The sequence below is a fragment of the Sitodiplosis mosellana genome, unplaced genomic scaffold, assembly GCF_009176505.1.
Source record: "Sitodiplosis mosellana isolate CC-2019 unplaced genomic scaffold, AAFC_SMos_1.0 Smas_scaffold_3, whole genome shotgun sequence".
In the NCBI taxonomy this organism is placed as follows: Eukaryota; Metazoa; Arthropoda; class Insecta; order Diptera; family Cecidomyiidae; genus Sitodiplosis; species Sitodiplosis mosellana.
This window is the reverse complement of record NW_022595246.1, coordinates 3,044,565-3,060,558: the sequence shown is the minus strand read 5'-3', so window position 1 is coordinate 3,060,558 and position 15,994 is coordinate 3,044,565. Positions and strand designations below refer to the sequence as shown.

The 15,994-nt window shown below is 36.1% G+C and overlaps 1 protein-coding gene across 2 annotated transcripts; it reads left to right on the top strand.

Moving 5' to 3' along the window:
* The first annotated feature begins 492 nt into the window (after positions 1–492).
* LOC129566092 (matrix metalloproteinase-2-like) lies at positions 493–1,941 on the top strand. 2 transcript variants are annotated; one of them, XR_008687694.1, is made up of 5 exons: positions 493–650; positions 773–1,053; positions 1,130–1,309; positions 1,436–1,604; positions 1,673–1,941. XR_008687694.1 is itself a non-coding variant. In XM_055441644.1 (5 exons), exons 1-5 carry the CDS (start codon positions 531–533, stop codon positions 1,922–1,924), a joined length of 969 nt encoding a protein of 322 aa, XP_055297619.1. In that variant the 5' UTR covers positions 493–530; the 3' UTR covers positions 1,925–1,941. The 2 variants fall into 2 exon arrangements, 1 of the variants encoding a protein (XP_055297619.1); XM_055441644.1 differs by having other exon boundaries at positions 1,130–1,276.
* The last annotated feature ends 14,053 nt before the right edge of the window (positions 1,942–15,994 follow it).

The following is a 15,994-nucleotide window of genomic DNA, read 5'->3' as shown; positions in this document are numbered from 1 at the left end:
ATCGTCGAATTTCTCATCGACATGCACGTCCACAAAAAAACTAAATCAGAACTTGAAGTGAAGAAATGTGAAAAACTTAAATGTACGCTCTCGAATATCAATTGGCTATCTATGGGAGATATACTCTGCTCCATTATAGTTGACCAGCATTTCTCACATAATGTATACAAATTTCAAGTGCATTGCTTTCAACAGTGTTTAAGTTCATTCATGAATTCAAACTGATTCGGTTTTAAACACACTTACACATGACATGCTTCCGGTCCAAATGAATGAATCTAATCAAAATACGATATGCCTTGTAATAAAACTGGCTACAAGTGGAAAAGAATGAAAACTATGCCATAATTAAATGCACAAAACATGCACTATCTCTCGCAATATGCCTTCATTCTGTCTCATTGAAGGAATTTTTTGTGCTCATTGACCAATACACTTCATGCAATATGGTCAAGCATTCAGTTGATTATCTGATGCGTTTGAGTGAACAGTGTCATTCATACATATTTGTCATTGTGTAACCCAAAATAATGACAGTGCGAAAGGAAGTGTTCGTGTCACAGATAGTGTGGCTGCTTGTTTTGCTTTGTGTACATGGTTTTTCGGTGAAACCTATTTTCAGCTGTGAAAAGATGAGCAACGATGAAATTGTGTGTTAATGGAATATTTTTCCATTCCCATGAATATTTTATATTCCAGAACAGAATGTTTTACTTTTTCATTGATATCTATCAGGTTTTGTATATAATTTTGTTTTATTTTCATCCAATAGGTAACGTTCTTGATGGAATTGGGGCATTTACCGACGTCTTATAACCAAACTGAAAATAAAAATCAATTGAAAGAAGCGATCAAGTCATATCAACAATCAAATCGAATACGAGTGTCTGGGTTCATTGACCATAACACATGTAAATTAATGACGCAACCGCGTTGTGCTGGAATGATATTACCACAATCATTACATTCTTCAAAAGAGGATCACTTGAAGCATCGAGTACGACGATTTGCAAACTTTGAATTGAGATGGCCCAGAACAAATCTCACATGGCGGTGATCACAATGATTGGTTATTTTGAATTGAGTTGGTCAATATTGAAAAAGATCGTATTTTTCATTTTTATTCCAGACTTGTCGATGAAAATATAAATAATTTGAACGTTGATTGGGTAAAAGGTATTCTGAAACAAGCTCTTGATGTTTGGTCACGCGAAACGCCATTAAACTTTTGTGAAGTGAACACAAAACGTGCAGATATTGAAGTTGGATTCTCGCGGTAAATTTTCGTTACATATCCCAAACGTTTCTGGTAAAACTATTTTCAAAGACTGTTATTAATAGCAGTCTGTTAACATCTGTTTAACTCCAATGCTCGAATCGAAAGAAAAACTTGTAAAAACTGTTGTATTTCAATACACATTCTCTTATTTTCAAGATCTTGCGAACTTCAAGCCATGTTCAAAACAACACAAAAAATATTAGGCTATGCCAATCCTCCGAATCCCGTAAAAGTTATTCTTCGATTCAATGCCGAACAAAATTGGACACCATCGCCAGATAATAAAGATTCCGGATCCGATCTAATGTATGCAGCAGTGCATGAGGTATATGCTTACTTAAAGTAATATGTATATTTTCCAATATATACGTACACCGGTATATTTTCCTCCAGTTCGGCCATGCGTTGGGTCTAGATCATTCGAATGTTGAAGAGGCAGTTATGTATGCATCTTACAGAAACGAGTTTAAGGGGTTGCACGAAGATGATCGAAATGGAATACAAATCTTGTATGGACCGCGCGGCAAGGATCGAAGCAAAAAAGCACGTATGCTGCGTTTCATGAAAGGAGTACGAAACAATGTTCGATGGAAAATGCTTGCCATTTCAGAACCAATCAAGAAGATTTTCCGCTATGTTTTCTAATCTATAACAATTATGCATTTTTGTCACTGACTCAATTTTATTTTTAATGTTTTTTAATCAATTTTAGAATGAATTTCGAAACTTATTATTACTTATTGTGTTGGAAAAAGTAGTGCTTATATTAATCGTGTACACCAGACGCAAATTTCAGCTGTAAAATAATAAATAGAAAATCAATTGCAAATCGTTCGCATTTTGCACACTGTATGCTTAATGAAGGAAATGCATGTTACTAACGAGAAAACTTCAATCCTTGTAAAACTTAGAAGTGCATGGATTCGAGGTCCCAACTAAAAACAACATGTATTAACCTATTGATAATCTGGTATCACATCTTCATAAATAGAATTTGTATATCTATTGACTAGATCGAGAGGAGAGTAAGTTCATCTGACTTTGTTATGAAAGAGAAGAGTAAGTTTCTTTCGACTCAAAAATGGTTAAGGGCGAGTATGTTCATTTTTGGCGGGTCCTCGCGGTTTTCCACGGTTCCCGCGGAACTAATAAGAGATAACAACTTGTTGTCTTCGGCAAAGTTGTAGCACTCGAGGTCTCCTATAACATTGCATTGAAGCCAGTTATCTCTTATCTCTTATCAGTTCCGCGAAAAGCGCGAAAAATGATAAGAAAAAAAAAGTTCTATATAAAATTTGCTTTTTTATGTGCGCGATTTGCGCGCAACTGATAAGAGATAAGAGATAGATTTCTCCAGCAATGTTATAGAAGACCTCGAGTACTACAACTTTGCTGAAGACACTATGTTGTTATCTCCTATCAGTTGCGCGAAAACCGTGAAGACCGCAGAGGCTAGACGGTACTACAACATACTCTACTTTAACGCCAACAGAATCATCAGAAAACATACTCTCCTCTTTCAAAATATATTAGAATTTTTTCACATACTCTCCTCTCGATCTAGTCAATAGATATGATCATTGATCAAGAGTCAGACTCTCTGAAGAGTTCCAATTTTTCCTACCTATGGGGGCTATGGATCCGGATAAATGGTGGCAAATGGCCTAATTTGGTGCGGCCTAGCGAGCCACACCGACCAAAAATCATTTCGGCCCCATTGGGAAAATTTCGAAAATTTATCCTGAGCAAAAAACAGCACTTGTCTTGAGCATAAAGAGATCACTTTGATACTCAGACTAAAAGCACATGAACAATAATTGATGAATTGGAATGATAGCTTTATGAATATTGGTATGAGATCAAGCAACAAGATTTGACTTGAACGGATGTACAAAAAGAATGGAAAATCTGCAATGAAATGCAGATGCTCTAGAGCCAAATCTCAATTTACAATTTGCACCAATAAAAATAAATCTAAATTGGTAATAATAAATGACGCATTAGAAATGAAACCATATAAATTGAATTCAGCGGTCAGCTATTGATTAGAAAAATAAAATTTGCGGAAACTTGACAGCGGATAAGAGCACAAGCATCATCGATATCATACTTACGCCCATAGATTTTGTGCAAAAATTCAGATGAATATTCAAATCTTGGAAGATTTGCCGGAATGACTTCGGGTAGGGCGATTTCAATTGTGGATTTTACAAGGGATTTTATGTAGTTTAACCTTCAAACCGTAAAATGTATTTTCTAACGTTGTTCGTGAAATCGGTGCCTGAGTGCCCATAATGCGTTTTGAATGGGAAATGTCAGTTTTTTCTTAAATTTGTATTTTTGAATGTAAATTATTTCAGTATTTATTGATCGGAAAAGTATGAAAATTCCTTTGAAATGTGATAAAAGTAATAAAAAATCGAAATATGAAAGACAACAGCAAGTTTTTTGGAATTTTTTCAATAAAGTGGAGGTTGCAATTTTTGTAGCCAATTGTTCAACGAATCAAACCAAATATCCCAGGCAAATATTTTGATTTGGTTTTCTACTGAGCTTTTAAACGATTCGCAGATTAATCAATGAACAAATTGGAAGCCTCAAAGTGAAACACGTCAAGTGCATTTTGGAAAAAGCTCTTAACGCATGGGCACAAGACACTCTTTTGTCAATTTTCAAGAGGTATTTTTTGTCGATTTAATGTCCTAAAGCTATGATTAATTTTTTTTTAAATGAGCGAAAAATAACATATTTTCATAACAGTAAAGACAAGTAAAGATGGCCCAGGTAATGTATTGGCACTTCCGCAGAATGATTCCACCGTTCTATTTGATGTAGATTAAGATTGGATTCTATTTTCTTGTGGAAAATATGAAATGTGGCGTAAAGATTCAAACCGAGGTAGTTACGAAATCATTTAGTTTTGGACGACATTGTTTGTTCATTTCAAGAGAAAATCTTGGCATTCATACGCTTATTCTACAGGTTGCATTATTATTGGTTTATGTTACAGGTATTCTTTCCACCGGAACTTATTTGTTACCAGTAGCGGTGCATGAGGTATGTGATGTTTGAAAAAGTGAATGATATGTAGGGTGGTCCAAACTGATTTATCATGGTAAAGTATATGCTCCCAATAGCTTAAAATTAAATTTGGCTGATTCCTATTTTCGGATCAAAAAAATGTTAAAATCTTTTGGTCGATAGAGCCGTACTTAAAATGGCTGTTTTTGACCTATTTTTCAACATATATATTGATTGAAAACCCATAGGTTATTCAAATCGAATCTAGTGACATATCATTTTTAGTGTTTTTTGGGACGCCAAACACGAATCCGTTGTCAAAAATTAGCTAATGTTGCTTTTTAACCCTTTGATGCACAATTTTTTGTTTTTGAATCATTTTGATATATATGTTTTGTGCCATGATAAATAGAGAAAGACCTCATACGTAGATTTTTGAAAAATTGCGTATTTGTCGAGAAAATCGGAAAAGAATCAAAAGTGTCAAATCACTATAAAAGCTTGAAAAAATTAAATTTCATAAAACTAATGATGCAGAAAGTTAAATTGATGTGTTTTGGTCCTACGAGTCCCAATTTGACAATTGAAAAGAATGAACAAACCCACAAGATAAGAGGAGGAAAAATGTGGAATTCTGCTATAATTTCGCATTTTTTTTACAGCAGTACATGAACAGAAAAAACTTTTCATTCAGCCAGCCAATTGTAGCCTGTAAAGTATCAAATGAAAGCTAGTTCAATTCCCTACATTTGTTTCCAAACAAGAATGCAAAAATATTCAGTGGTTTCATAGCGTCTGGCGTATCTGGTTACTTTAGGAACCAATATGTGATAAAGGGTTAAAAAAGTTTTAGTATAGTCATTTCCATTAATATCTGTTACGAAGAAATGTCAAAGCAAACAAGACGAAACATACCCTTGGTGGTTATGTATCAATGGAGACAAACAAATGAATTTTCAATACAGATCCCGCTACATCATGTGAAAAAGTCATTGAATTTGGAAGGAAAAGTGGAGCGCTTTGGCTCAAAAAGGCCTAATTTTCATTCCAAAATGTTCATTTCAAAAACACACGATGTCGGAAGATATGCGGTAGTTGACGTCGAAATATTCAGTGCACGATTTCCGGGCGTGTTCGGATTCTATCAATTTGGGATAAAAAGTCTCTGAAACTGCTTTGGGCGAAAAAGTCATTGACTTTGAGAGGAAAAGTGGAGGCTTTGGCACGAAAAGACCTACTTGATCGCGTTGCTTCTTCAAGATGTTCATGCATATTAAACTCATAATCACCGCGGAATTACTGTCAAGTTGTGCTTAGAATTTTATCGAAGAAGAAATGTTTTTTTAATCCAAAAACATTGCTCAATGTTTTTTTTTTCATAGCTTAGCGACATCTGTGATTTTCAATATTCAAACCGTCTCTATATTCTCAGGAGTGCGTCCCGAAATATGTCAAATGAGTTTGACATCACAGATATTAATGGAAATGAGTATACAAAAACATGTTTTTTTTTTTTTCAAACAAATTCAGCAGAACTAAAATTTTCTAGTAGTGTGCAAAGCTATTCAGAAATTGTATGGGGATCGTCAGAATAAGGGTGGAAAGAATTTGAATCTCTTCTCGAAAAAATCATAAGCAATTGTACACCAATTCAGAGCTACATGCAGATAATAAAATAAAATTGCGTTTTTGTCGTTGTATATATTGAACTTTCATTACTTGATTAACTTCCATTAATCGAATATGGATGCAATATACCCCAACTGAACGGTTTCGTCTAGACCAATTTTCCAGTTGATTGACTTTGACATTATATATTTATCGCGGTATTTCAGGTCGCTTCGATTTCCGATCTGTTTTTATTCCGTTAATTGGCTCCGTTGCAGTAAGCTATAGCCATTCGGTATTCAAGAATTTTGCGACAATTATAAATGAAAAAGTGAAATTGATTCATGGCCAATGTGAGATAAGTTTTTGATTTGTTTGCATTTCGTTTTAATTCATTTCTCTACGTCCCTCCCTCCACTTGGATTATTTTGATAAAAAACAAGACTCGATGGAAATGAGCTATCGAAAAATCCATGCAAATATTGGAGCCATTGACGCATTCAAGATTGATGTGATGAGTAACATAAAAGGAACAAACACTCGACTCAATTATCTCGTTTCAATAATGCCCCGAGACATCATTATTCATTCATTCTGTCTGAGCGAAAAATTCGGAACTTTTTCCCGTCCGTTGACACTCTTTCTCTGATTACGACAAACGTCGATTTTTCAAATAGGAAGAAACGTGAATAGGATTAAACCAGACACTGCACGGATTTGTGTGTACTTAGTTCCGTTTGAAAGACAAATGCTAAACGCATTTAATTGAACCGCTTTCAAATATGGCACCTTCATTTCAGTTTTCTTTTCCGTCAGTGGTTGATTTGTATTCATTCACGAACACTTTTTAAGTTGCTCAAAGCACTCGGTGCTTTTTCATTCACATTCTGGTTTTTTTTTCTCTGCTTCATCCAATGCACCTGTCTGATTTGATGAGTTGCCTTTCATTTTTAAGCTCACTTCGATTGCATTTATTGCTTTTCGAAGCATTGTATTCCCCTTGAAGCATGCAAAAAATGCGAGAAGCAAATGGTTTTCGATAAAATTAATTTGAAAGTTGATGAAAATCTCGAAGCACTTTTGAGAGAAAAAAAACATTTCGATTGATTGGAGCAAAATAAACAGATTTTTATCCAAAGAACTTGGCAACAATCTCCAAGCTGCAACTTCCATTGAACTTGTTTCGTACACCGGCTTTTGGCGATCTCTTTGACTTTGACTGCATTCGTTCCATGTTTGCATCCAATTCGAACCGAACACAAAGTCCGGAAGCCATACAAATTAAGTAAATTGAAAACGCTTCTTCATTTGAATCGATTTTAGTTCTCTAAAAGTCATTGGATTTGAATTAAATTGACATCTACTGCCACACATAGGCCAAAGGTTGGTTAACAAACACTAAATGAATTAAACTACAACTTGGAAGTGCTTATGAGAACAATTTGTCATGTTAGCATCGTTCCGCTCACAATATGCGGCGTAAAGTTTTTGTTGCCTATCAAGATCATCATCTTCATCGTAGCTTCGATTGAAATCAATTTGATGGAAATATTTCAGATTGAATGCGAAGTTGATGTTTGATTGAATGACTCAACAATTTTTACTTAAGATGTTGTTATTATGGCAATATCAATTTATCAAAACCGCTAAATCACAATTCAATGTGTCTTACTCCCTAATCCGAGTATGTCGATACGTCACAATCACTCCTAGTGGTGAAAATTCTCCAGCATTAGTTTGAATGTCTCCGCCGTTTTCGAAGTTGAAAGGGCGCTTGCGCTTACATTACACCCCTTTTAACGAAATGCGGGCGGGGAAACGTATAAAACATTTGAACAAAACCAAAACCATTCAGTCGCACTTTGAAAATGCTGCGAAACACAACATTCCCAAAGGCGTTACTCCGTTGTCACGAAATTTCATTCCAAATATTACGTAGCAAATGAAAACTGAACATCTATCCATGTTCAATCGCTTCGGCACATCCAGCCTCGCACCATTTTTTTCTGGCTTGATCATATCCTCTTTCAAATGCACATAAACATCTCCAAAAAAAACTTATCAGTTTTAAACACTTTTTCTGTTGGTTGCAAAACTTTGGCAAAACCTCTAGTTAGGTAGAGTCGGTTTTTGGGGTAATTAATCAACGGCAAAGCACATTAGCTGTCGAATATTCTTGTCAGATTATCGTTTATCAAATACAATGCATGCAAATCGAATATTGCAAACAATTTGAAATATTGCTTGATTCACCTGAACACATCAGATTTATGGGATGCATTGATTGGTCGATGCAAAACCACATTTTTGACTTGAGAAAATTGGAAACTGAAACACTAATCAAATTGAAACAGAAAATATGAGAAGAAAATTTATTTAGACTAACTCTTTGCATGGATATCATAAATTGATCAAAATATTGTACGGAAAATAAGTGGTTTCAGGTTTAAAATTGAATCGAAACCTAATCGCTCCTTCTCAATGCCAAACACATCAACTTCGAAGAGTAAATCGGTTGCAATTTAAACTTCACAGTTGAGGATTATAAATGATTTTCTCGTTGCGTTCGAAATATTATAGTAAAAAATTGAAAAATTTCTCAACTAAGTCTGTTGTCTGTTGAACGGTAATAATCAAGTAATAAGCCCTCAGTCGACGGCAAAGAACATGGATGACAAGTGTGTATCTTTGAGAGAGAAAGAAAGAAACATCGGAAATCATCAGGTTTTCACAAAGCACACAGAACCATGCCAGCATCACGTATTTCATAATTTATGAACTGTAAAAGTATCAGAATTTATCAGACTGTATATAAATGTAAACGTTTAGTATAAAGCGGCAAGTCGAAGAGTGGTACAATTGTTTCCTACAGCCGTAGAAATGGACTGAGCGAGTAAATGAGGGTGAGATCGACAGCCGGAACAAGTGAATTAAAACGAGAAAATCGGCTCATTCATCGAGATAGTGAGTGTGGCAGAGAGACCCAGAGCGACAGAGAGAGAGAGAGAGAGAGAAGCAGTTTGCAGTGGTCAAACTTTATCTGTGTGTGGAAAATCTTTCCCTCGGGCGTCCCATACACAAAATACGACGAGCCGAAGCATTTGTGTTATCAATTGCTAAATAGCACCGAATTTTCTAAATAATTTGTAAGAGAGTGAAACCGTAAAATGCAAATTGTAAATGGTTTCGTCGGGATTGGGCTCTTGTGGAAATTGCACCACGAATTACAGTTCAGTATTCAATTTGATGCAACAACAAGCACAACAACAACAACAACCGTACACAATCAACATGAAGATGCTACGTTCATTCTCTCTCTCTCTCTCTCTCTCTCTCTCTCTCTCTCTCTCTCTCTCTCTCTCTCTCTCTCTCTCTCTCTCTCTCTCTCTTATTGCGAATTTATGGGTTTTATGTATCTCAATCGAAAGATAAGCAGATTTTCACATTGCCATTTTTTCCTGAAAAATAAATGATTATTGTGTTTGTATTTCACCTTAGATAGAACTGCTTGTTTTGCGTTTTCCACAGCAGCCGGATTGAAACGAAGTTCAAGTACAGCGCCAGCCAACTTTCGATTGCCATTCGACGGGATCCTTTTCCACTGTAACTGTAACTGTCGACTACTGTGTATGTGTGCGTGTGTGTGCACGTTGTCGAGACTGTGCACGGCAATGCACGACCATACGGGTTTTCCGCTTGTACACAACGAAACATGAAACTCATCCAGCATATTGTGCAAACAAACTTATAAATTTAATAATTTCATTAAATAACAAACTCACACACACACACTCGGCTTCATGTGCCGGGCAACATACGAGTCAGCTTTCAACAGTGGCATATTAAACCGATGTTCATTCGGTTTCATACATAATTGCCGTCGCTGGTTTGAAGCAATGCTGGGCAAATGGTCCACAGTATATTTGGTGCGCTTCATTCGGTGGCGCATGGGCATGTGGCGGCTACGGCGGCGTGTGCACGCCTATTTCAATTTTATCAATTTCAATTTCCTGTACCATAAACATGCACATGAGCTTTTATCTACTGCTTTAATACATTTTTTTCGTTGTCTCTCGCGCTCTCTTTCTGCCATTTTGCACTCTCATTTTCTCATGGTGGTGTTTTGTTGGTGCTTTTTCCTCTCTGCCGGTATTTTTTATGTTGTTGTTTACTTTTTATTGGTTTTATTTGCCGTGTTCCGCGTACCAATTTGTTTTCACCCCGCTCCACACGAACATTTATTTGATTTTCATGAGATGAAATGAGCATACAGCATGCTACTCCATCGCATTGGAATCGCGTATAAAACGTCATCTACAATGCAACTCTCTCTCTCTCTCTCTCTCTCTCTCTCTCGCTCTGTCCTCTCTTTCTGTCTCTCTCATTCACTCTCTGTGGCTCTTTTTTGCCACCCGCGCGACTGTGTGTTCTACTTTTCGATTTTTGCACATGGATTTTTTCATTAAAAATGTATTAATTTTGAATAGGCTTTTCTGTTGTTACTCAGCCACTGTCGTGTATTGTGAATTTTTTTTTTTGCATTTAAATGCAGCGTTTTTCCGGTACCCATTCATAGTTACTTTGATTTTTTTTCTGGTCGGTTTTTCGCGTGGTTTGTGCTTGCAGTGAACACAGGAAAAACGGGAATAATGTTATGAAAAATGCAAAATGCCATGAATATAGCTTTCGTTGCTCGGATTTCCGAATGCGATAGATGACATCGATCGTCATGAATCTCAAGGTCAACTAGTGTCACTTTCATCCAATTTATTTTTATAATCGAATCGGAAGCGAACAAATGTTTCTTTTGAAAGTCCAAAAATTAAGTTGAAAAGCCATTTTGGCATATTCAACCGGAAAAAGAATCACCGACAGGGAAAAAAACCACCGTGTTTGGAAGTAATAAATGAATTGATGTCATGAATTCATTGAAAGCTACAAGTATACTGTCGATTGGTCGAAGATGCCTTCAAAGCCAATTGAATGGATTGTATTTTTGACCACATTGAGTTCAAAACGACAGAAAAAAAACTGTCGCTATACATCAATTAAAATTTTAATCAATTTGCTAATAAAAGGCGACATCATGCAATCACAATGTGGTAAATTGAAGTGGAAAAAATGGCACACATTGTGCTTGTCACACGAACAATTGCACATGTCGAATTTGTCACATTCGCAAACAACGTCTGTCTGTTATGGATATTTTTTTTTTGGTTCGTATTTTTTTTCGGCTGTTATTTAGAATTACATTAATTTGAATGATAAACCGCATATTGTTCTATTAATTTTCGGCCAGGGTGTCGGGCTAAAGTTTGTGTGGCTGACACAATGCATAAATCTAAATGGAGGCGTGTAAATATATAAATGTCATATGCTATTAAAATGATGATGTTACATTTTAATAATAATATAAATGTCTGTCTATCCGTCAATAATTGTACGTGCGTTCGCTCGCTCGCCGCGTCCTATTGATATGGACACTTTCGAAAATGTTGTTCTCGACACGAATGCGACACATTCTTCATTTTAATAGCCGTTTATGGCATCATGCTCACGTTTATGGATTGTGTCTATCGTTTGGCCAGTGGGAACCAACAATAACGAAATATTATTTCACTGTCTGTCCCCACCGTTGTCGGTTTGATACTATCAAAATAAAGGCACTATGCACATGTCTGAGTTGTGGGTTTATTTATAGCTATAATCCTGAGCGTAAATTCCATGAAAACCACAATTATTGCCATACATTTATGGATAAATCTGGAAAAATTTGCTTGAGACAATTTGATTTTGAAGCTCAATTCAAAATAAAACAATAGATTGCTGTCACTTTTCAAGTCAAATTTGTTTTAATTGGATTTGTTTTTACTTGCATTAGCACAAAGCTTGATCATACATTTTCATCTTGTTTTTTTTTCTCGACAGAATCAAATCCAATTTCATTACATTTTAAGCATATTTTCATTCAAATTGCCCGTAACATTAGACGAAATTGAAAAGTTATTTTGTTCATTAAAAAAGTGGATCAAACGAATCGTTGATGAAAATTTGTTTAGATTTTACCGAGGAATATCGGATCAAATTTCTGCGTTGGAATGTAATTTTGGTGGAAATATTCAATGCATTCAGTAGCATTAGGTCTCGCAATTCCATTACACACAAAGTTAATTTAATCACATTCAACATGGATGCAAACAAAAGACCGTATGTCATGTGTATTTCTAAAAATCAGTGCGAATTAGCTGCATATCGTTGTGTTCACAAAAGAGTGGAACTTAAATGAAATGATGATGTTTTACATGAAGTTCATTGTTTACATTCCAAGCTAAGTGACATCCCCATGAATCGGTTTTGCATCTAATGTAGTTGGAAAAAGTGAGGACTGTAAATGAATTTGCATTGAATATAGGGAGATGATTGATGTTGTAAGCCTTGTGAATATAGCAGCGCGGCACATGTTAATGTAATTTGCTGTGTTACTGAGAGCGAGAAAAAAAAGAGTTCAACTTGGCATAAATGTGTAGGCGAAGGATAAACTAGCATGCAGTAGATTCATAATTCGAGTCTGCAAAATAAACTACGACAGCGGCAGCGACAGCAGTAGCAGTAGCAAAACGAGTCAATTATTTCGAAATAAAGTGGATTCATAGCAACATTAATAAATAGTTTTACCGAAATCGCAATGTGAATCATCGGCTCATACACTCACTCCCTCACTCGCACACATATGCAAGCACATTCTCGAGTTCATAACAAAAACGGCACATATGCATGAAACACAATTCTGTACACAAAACAACGGCCGATTTTCAATGTGAAATGAAAAAGCCTACACATATTGCGGGCAGCAATATGCGACGACCGCGATAATATCAGATAAATTAAGTGCATTTCATCTGCCGGTGCATTGGAGTTGACCGCATCATCGAGAAAGAGTGGTGGTGAGGGTGAAAGTGCTAACACAATGAAAACCCATCTGAAATGAATTGATGTTTTAATAAGTTTGTTTACATTTAATTTTCAATTAAAATTTTCAACAGGCGAATTGGCACAGCTCAACATGAAATAGTGCATTTGCGTCGACGAATTCAAATCAAAACTGATGTTTGTGTTTATTTGCTGTGTATGTTTCAAACTGATGTAATGGTGCCGGAAATCGAATTTTGATCAAAGAATTTCACACCGGACCGAAAATCCTCTCAACATTGAATGAATTCAGTGTTGCGAGATGGGAAACCATTCCATTTTGAAACAAAAAGAGAAGAATGATAATGTTGTTGATATGCTCTTAACAAGATTGCCAAACGATTTATTCGATGCAATTTATTTCACCGTTGGCAAACATCATTAGAAAAATCCAAAAGCTTAGCACGCGATGCAGAATAATTCTACGTTGTACCTATGTAGACAAATTGCATGGGAAGGCATACAATGCATAGAATTACAAATGGTCATGTTTGTTAAGTGCAGACGCAATATGCAAAAGTTGAGGAAAAAGGAAGAAGGAAGAATCATTCGTGGCCCCCCCAGACTGATAGCCACTACAAAAATATCGACAATTGCTTGGCTTTTGTATGGTTTTGAAAACGAATGTACTCGAAATCGTTTCTTGTTGACTGTATATTTATAGCTGATGATATGATTAGAGTTTGAACGGCCACTAAATGCTTTTTCTACGGAACGAACCGTGATTTCGCCATTTACATTCAAATGAAATGCATTGCATGCATGCATACCACTGAACGAAGTTTCGATAACGGCGATTGAAGTATGACAGGCGTTCACGATAAAAGCGGTTCAACGATATTTTTGCTGTCTGTCAATCGCTACCGCCGAAAAAAAAACTAACAACAAAAAATATGGGAGAAGAAAACATTAGCACTAATAAACACATTTTTATCGACGTCGTTTATATACTTGAAAATGCAAATGCAAATACAATGGCAAATATATCACGGATTGAACATACCGAAAAAACCATTGTGTGAAGGAAATCCAAACGCATTAGCAAAAGGGTTTGTAGCAACGGCAATGATGGCGGTGGCCACACGAAGCGATAAGTTCGGAAAAACAATGCCGAGACAACGACAGGGAGCACACAGAGAAAAGTCGAAAATTCAAATACAAGAACCGCAACCAAATAAACAAGACCACAAACCAAAAACTACCAACACACGGACTCAGTATGTCGACAGTGTAAAAAGGGGGAAAACCGTGACTTTTTCACTGTTGGTTCTGTTAGATGGTTGCGTTTTAGCTGCCGCCTTTTCAACTTGGGCACATAACACATTGAACAACAATAACAACAGCAGCAACATATTGGGAGCCTCATCGGTTTGTGTGCCGGCATTTCGAAATAATAATGGCAAAACGGTGTTCTTCTGTTGCCATTTTTCCGAACCAACTCGCAATATAATGAAAATAGGAAGACGAATGAACTTGTTTACATACGAACAAACGAAACATCGAAGCATACACAGAAGTGAACAACGAAAAAAAAACAACAAAAGAAAAAAAATGTACACAATATTCAAAGACAATGAAGATAGATTGATTTCGAGCGAAACACACGTGGAAATGCGCAAAGAAAAACGGTAGCATACAGCGAAACGGCAACGGCTGAGGCGGCAGCAGTAGTAGATAGAAAAAATCACACTCACTTTGCTACCGACTTGATGAATGGAAAATAAAGTGGTTGCAAATGTGCGGTTTACGTTCACCGTATATGTGATGATGTGGAAACACAGCCTTTAAATGTTCCAATAGACAAACTTACCGAACCGAAAGTATTTTAATACATATTCATTTTGGGTTGAGGTAGTTTTAGTGTGTAGAGAGAGAGATGGTGAGAGGGAAAGAGAGAAAGCCAAAAAAGAGTTATTTACTCTTCGCTAGCATGCTCAATTCTTACGCTAAGTTTTTTTTCTGGTCTTTATTGTTTGGTGTATAAATAGTGTTCGGTTTGAATTCCACACAAACACACACACACTCTTCAGAGTGGGCTTCAACAAAGTTGAAGAGATGCAAAACATATATAACAATATTGTGTGTGTGTGTGTGTGTGTGTGTGTGTGGTATTTTTTTCCGCTTCCGTACATTCGCCAAATGATGTCGAGCATTTGAATTTAATAGTCATTTATGTCAACAAATCACTTTATGTGAAGTAGTCATTTGTTTACCGATTTTTACCTTGTCTTTTTTCGAATGTCAGGTTTTTCATTCACTTTTGTGTCACGTGGAAAACTTTTGGCTTTCAACAGCTTTCCTTCCATTTAACCTCTCATTAACAACAGAGTTTTTAATGAAATTGTTGGTTTTTCGCACGAAAATGCCCCCAAAAACGAAGAATGACTCTTATTCATGTCAAATTATTATCGAACTTAACGTCGTCACCATTATGTTGAAATACCGAAAAATTTCGGTTGACACTTTCGAGTGACAAGCACGTAGTTGGCAAATGAACATTTCTAAACACTTGCACTCCACCCTTCCCAGAGGGCCAACACTTAGCGTCAATACACACACACACACACACACACATCATTTCCTATTCCGATTGAAGTGTTTGTTTGTTGTCCAGTATGATGTATGTGCCATCGTTCTCTCCATTGTCTTTTAGAACGCTTTGTTCTCTCGATCAATTGAATATTCGAGTGGTTCGCCACAATTTGAATATGCTAAACCACCATGCTGCTATGCATTATTAAATATACCTTATGGTTTTGGAGAATCGAGCACACAGAGAAAGAAAAACTATTCTTCGAAATCCAACGCTGTTTATAAGCTACCACCGTAAATATTTGACGCTAAATAACATTTGCAATTTGATCGCAATTAAAATACTCAATTTTAATTAAAAATTTTTTAATTAAAATATCATTCCTTGTGCTTCCATTTTTTTTTTCTCGCCCCGTTTCGGAATATTAATTATTATGATTACTTTTTTAAAATAAACTTTGATGATTGCGCCATATCCATGATGAGCAACACAACTGAAAGCGAAACCGAACAAACTCGTCTTTACAAAATAACTTTAATTAAAGAACTTTCACCATTTTCAAAGTGTTTTCAATTCAACCTTGA

Excerpts from the sequence above, each read along its gene's own strand:
- LOC129566092 (XM_055441644.1), top strand. The coding sequence starts at position 531 with ATGACAGTGCGAAAGGAAGTGTTCGTGTCACAGATAGTGTGGCTGCTT. Across the intron at positions 651-772 it reads AGATGAGCAACGATGAAATT|GTAACGTTCTTGATGGAATT; the intron begins GTGTGTTAATGG and ends TTCATCCAATAG. Across the intron at positions 1,277-1,435 it reads ATTGAAGTTGGATTCTCGCG|ATCTTGCGAACTTCAAGCCA; the intron begins GTAAATTTTCGT and ends CTTATTTTCAAG.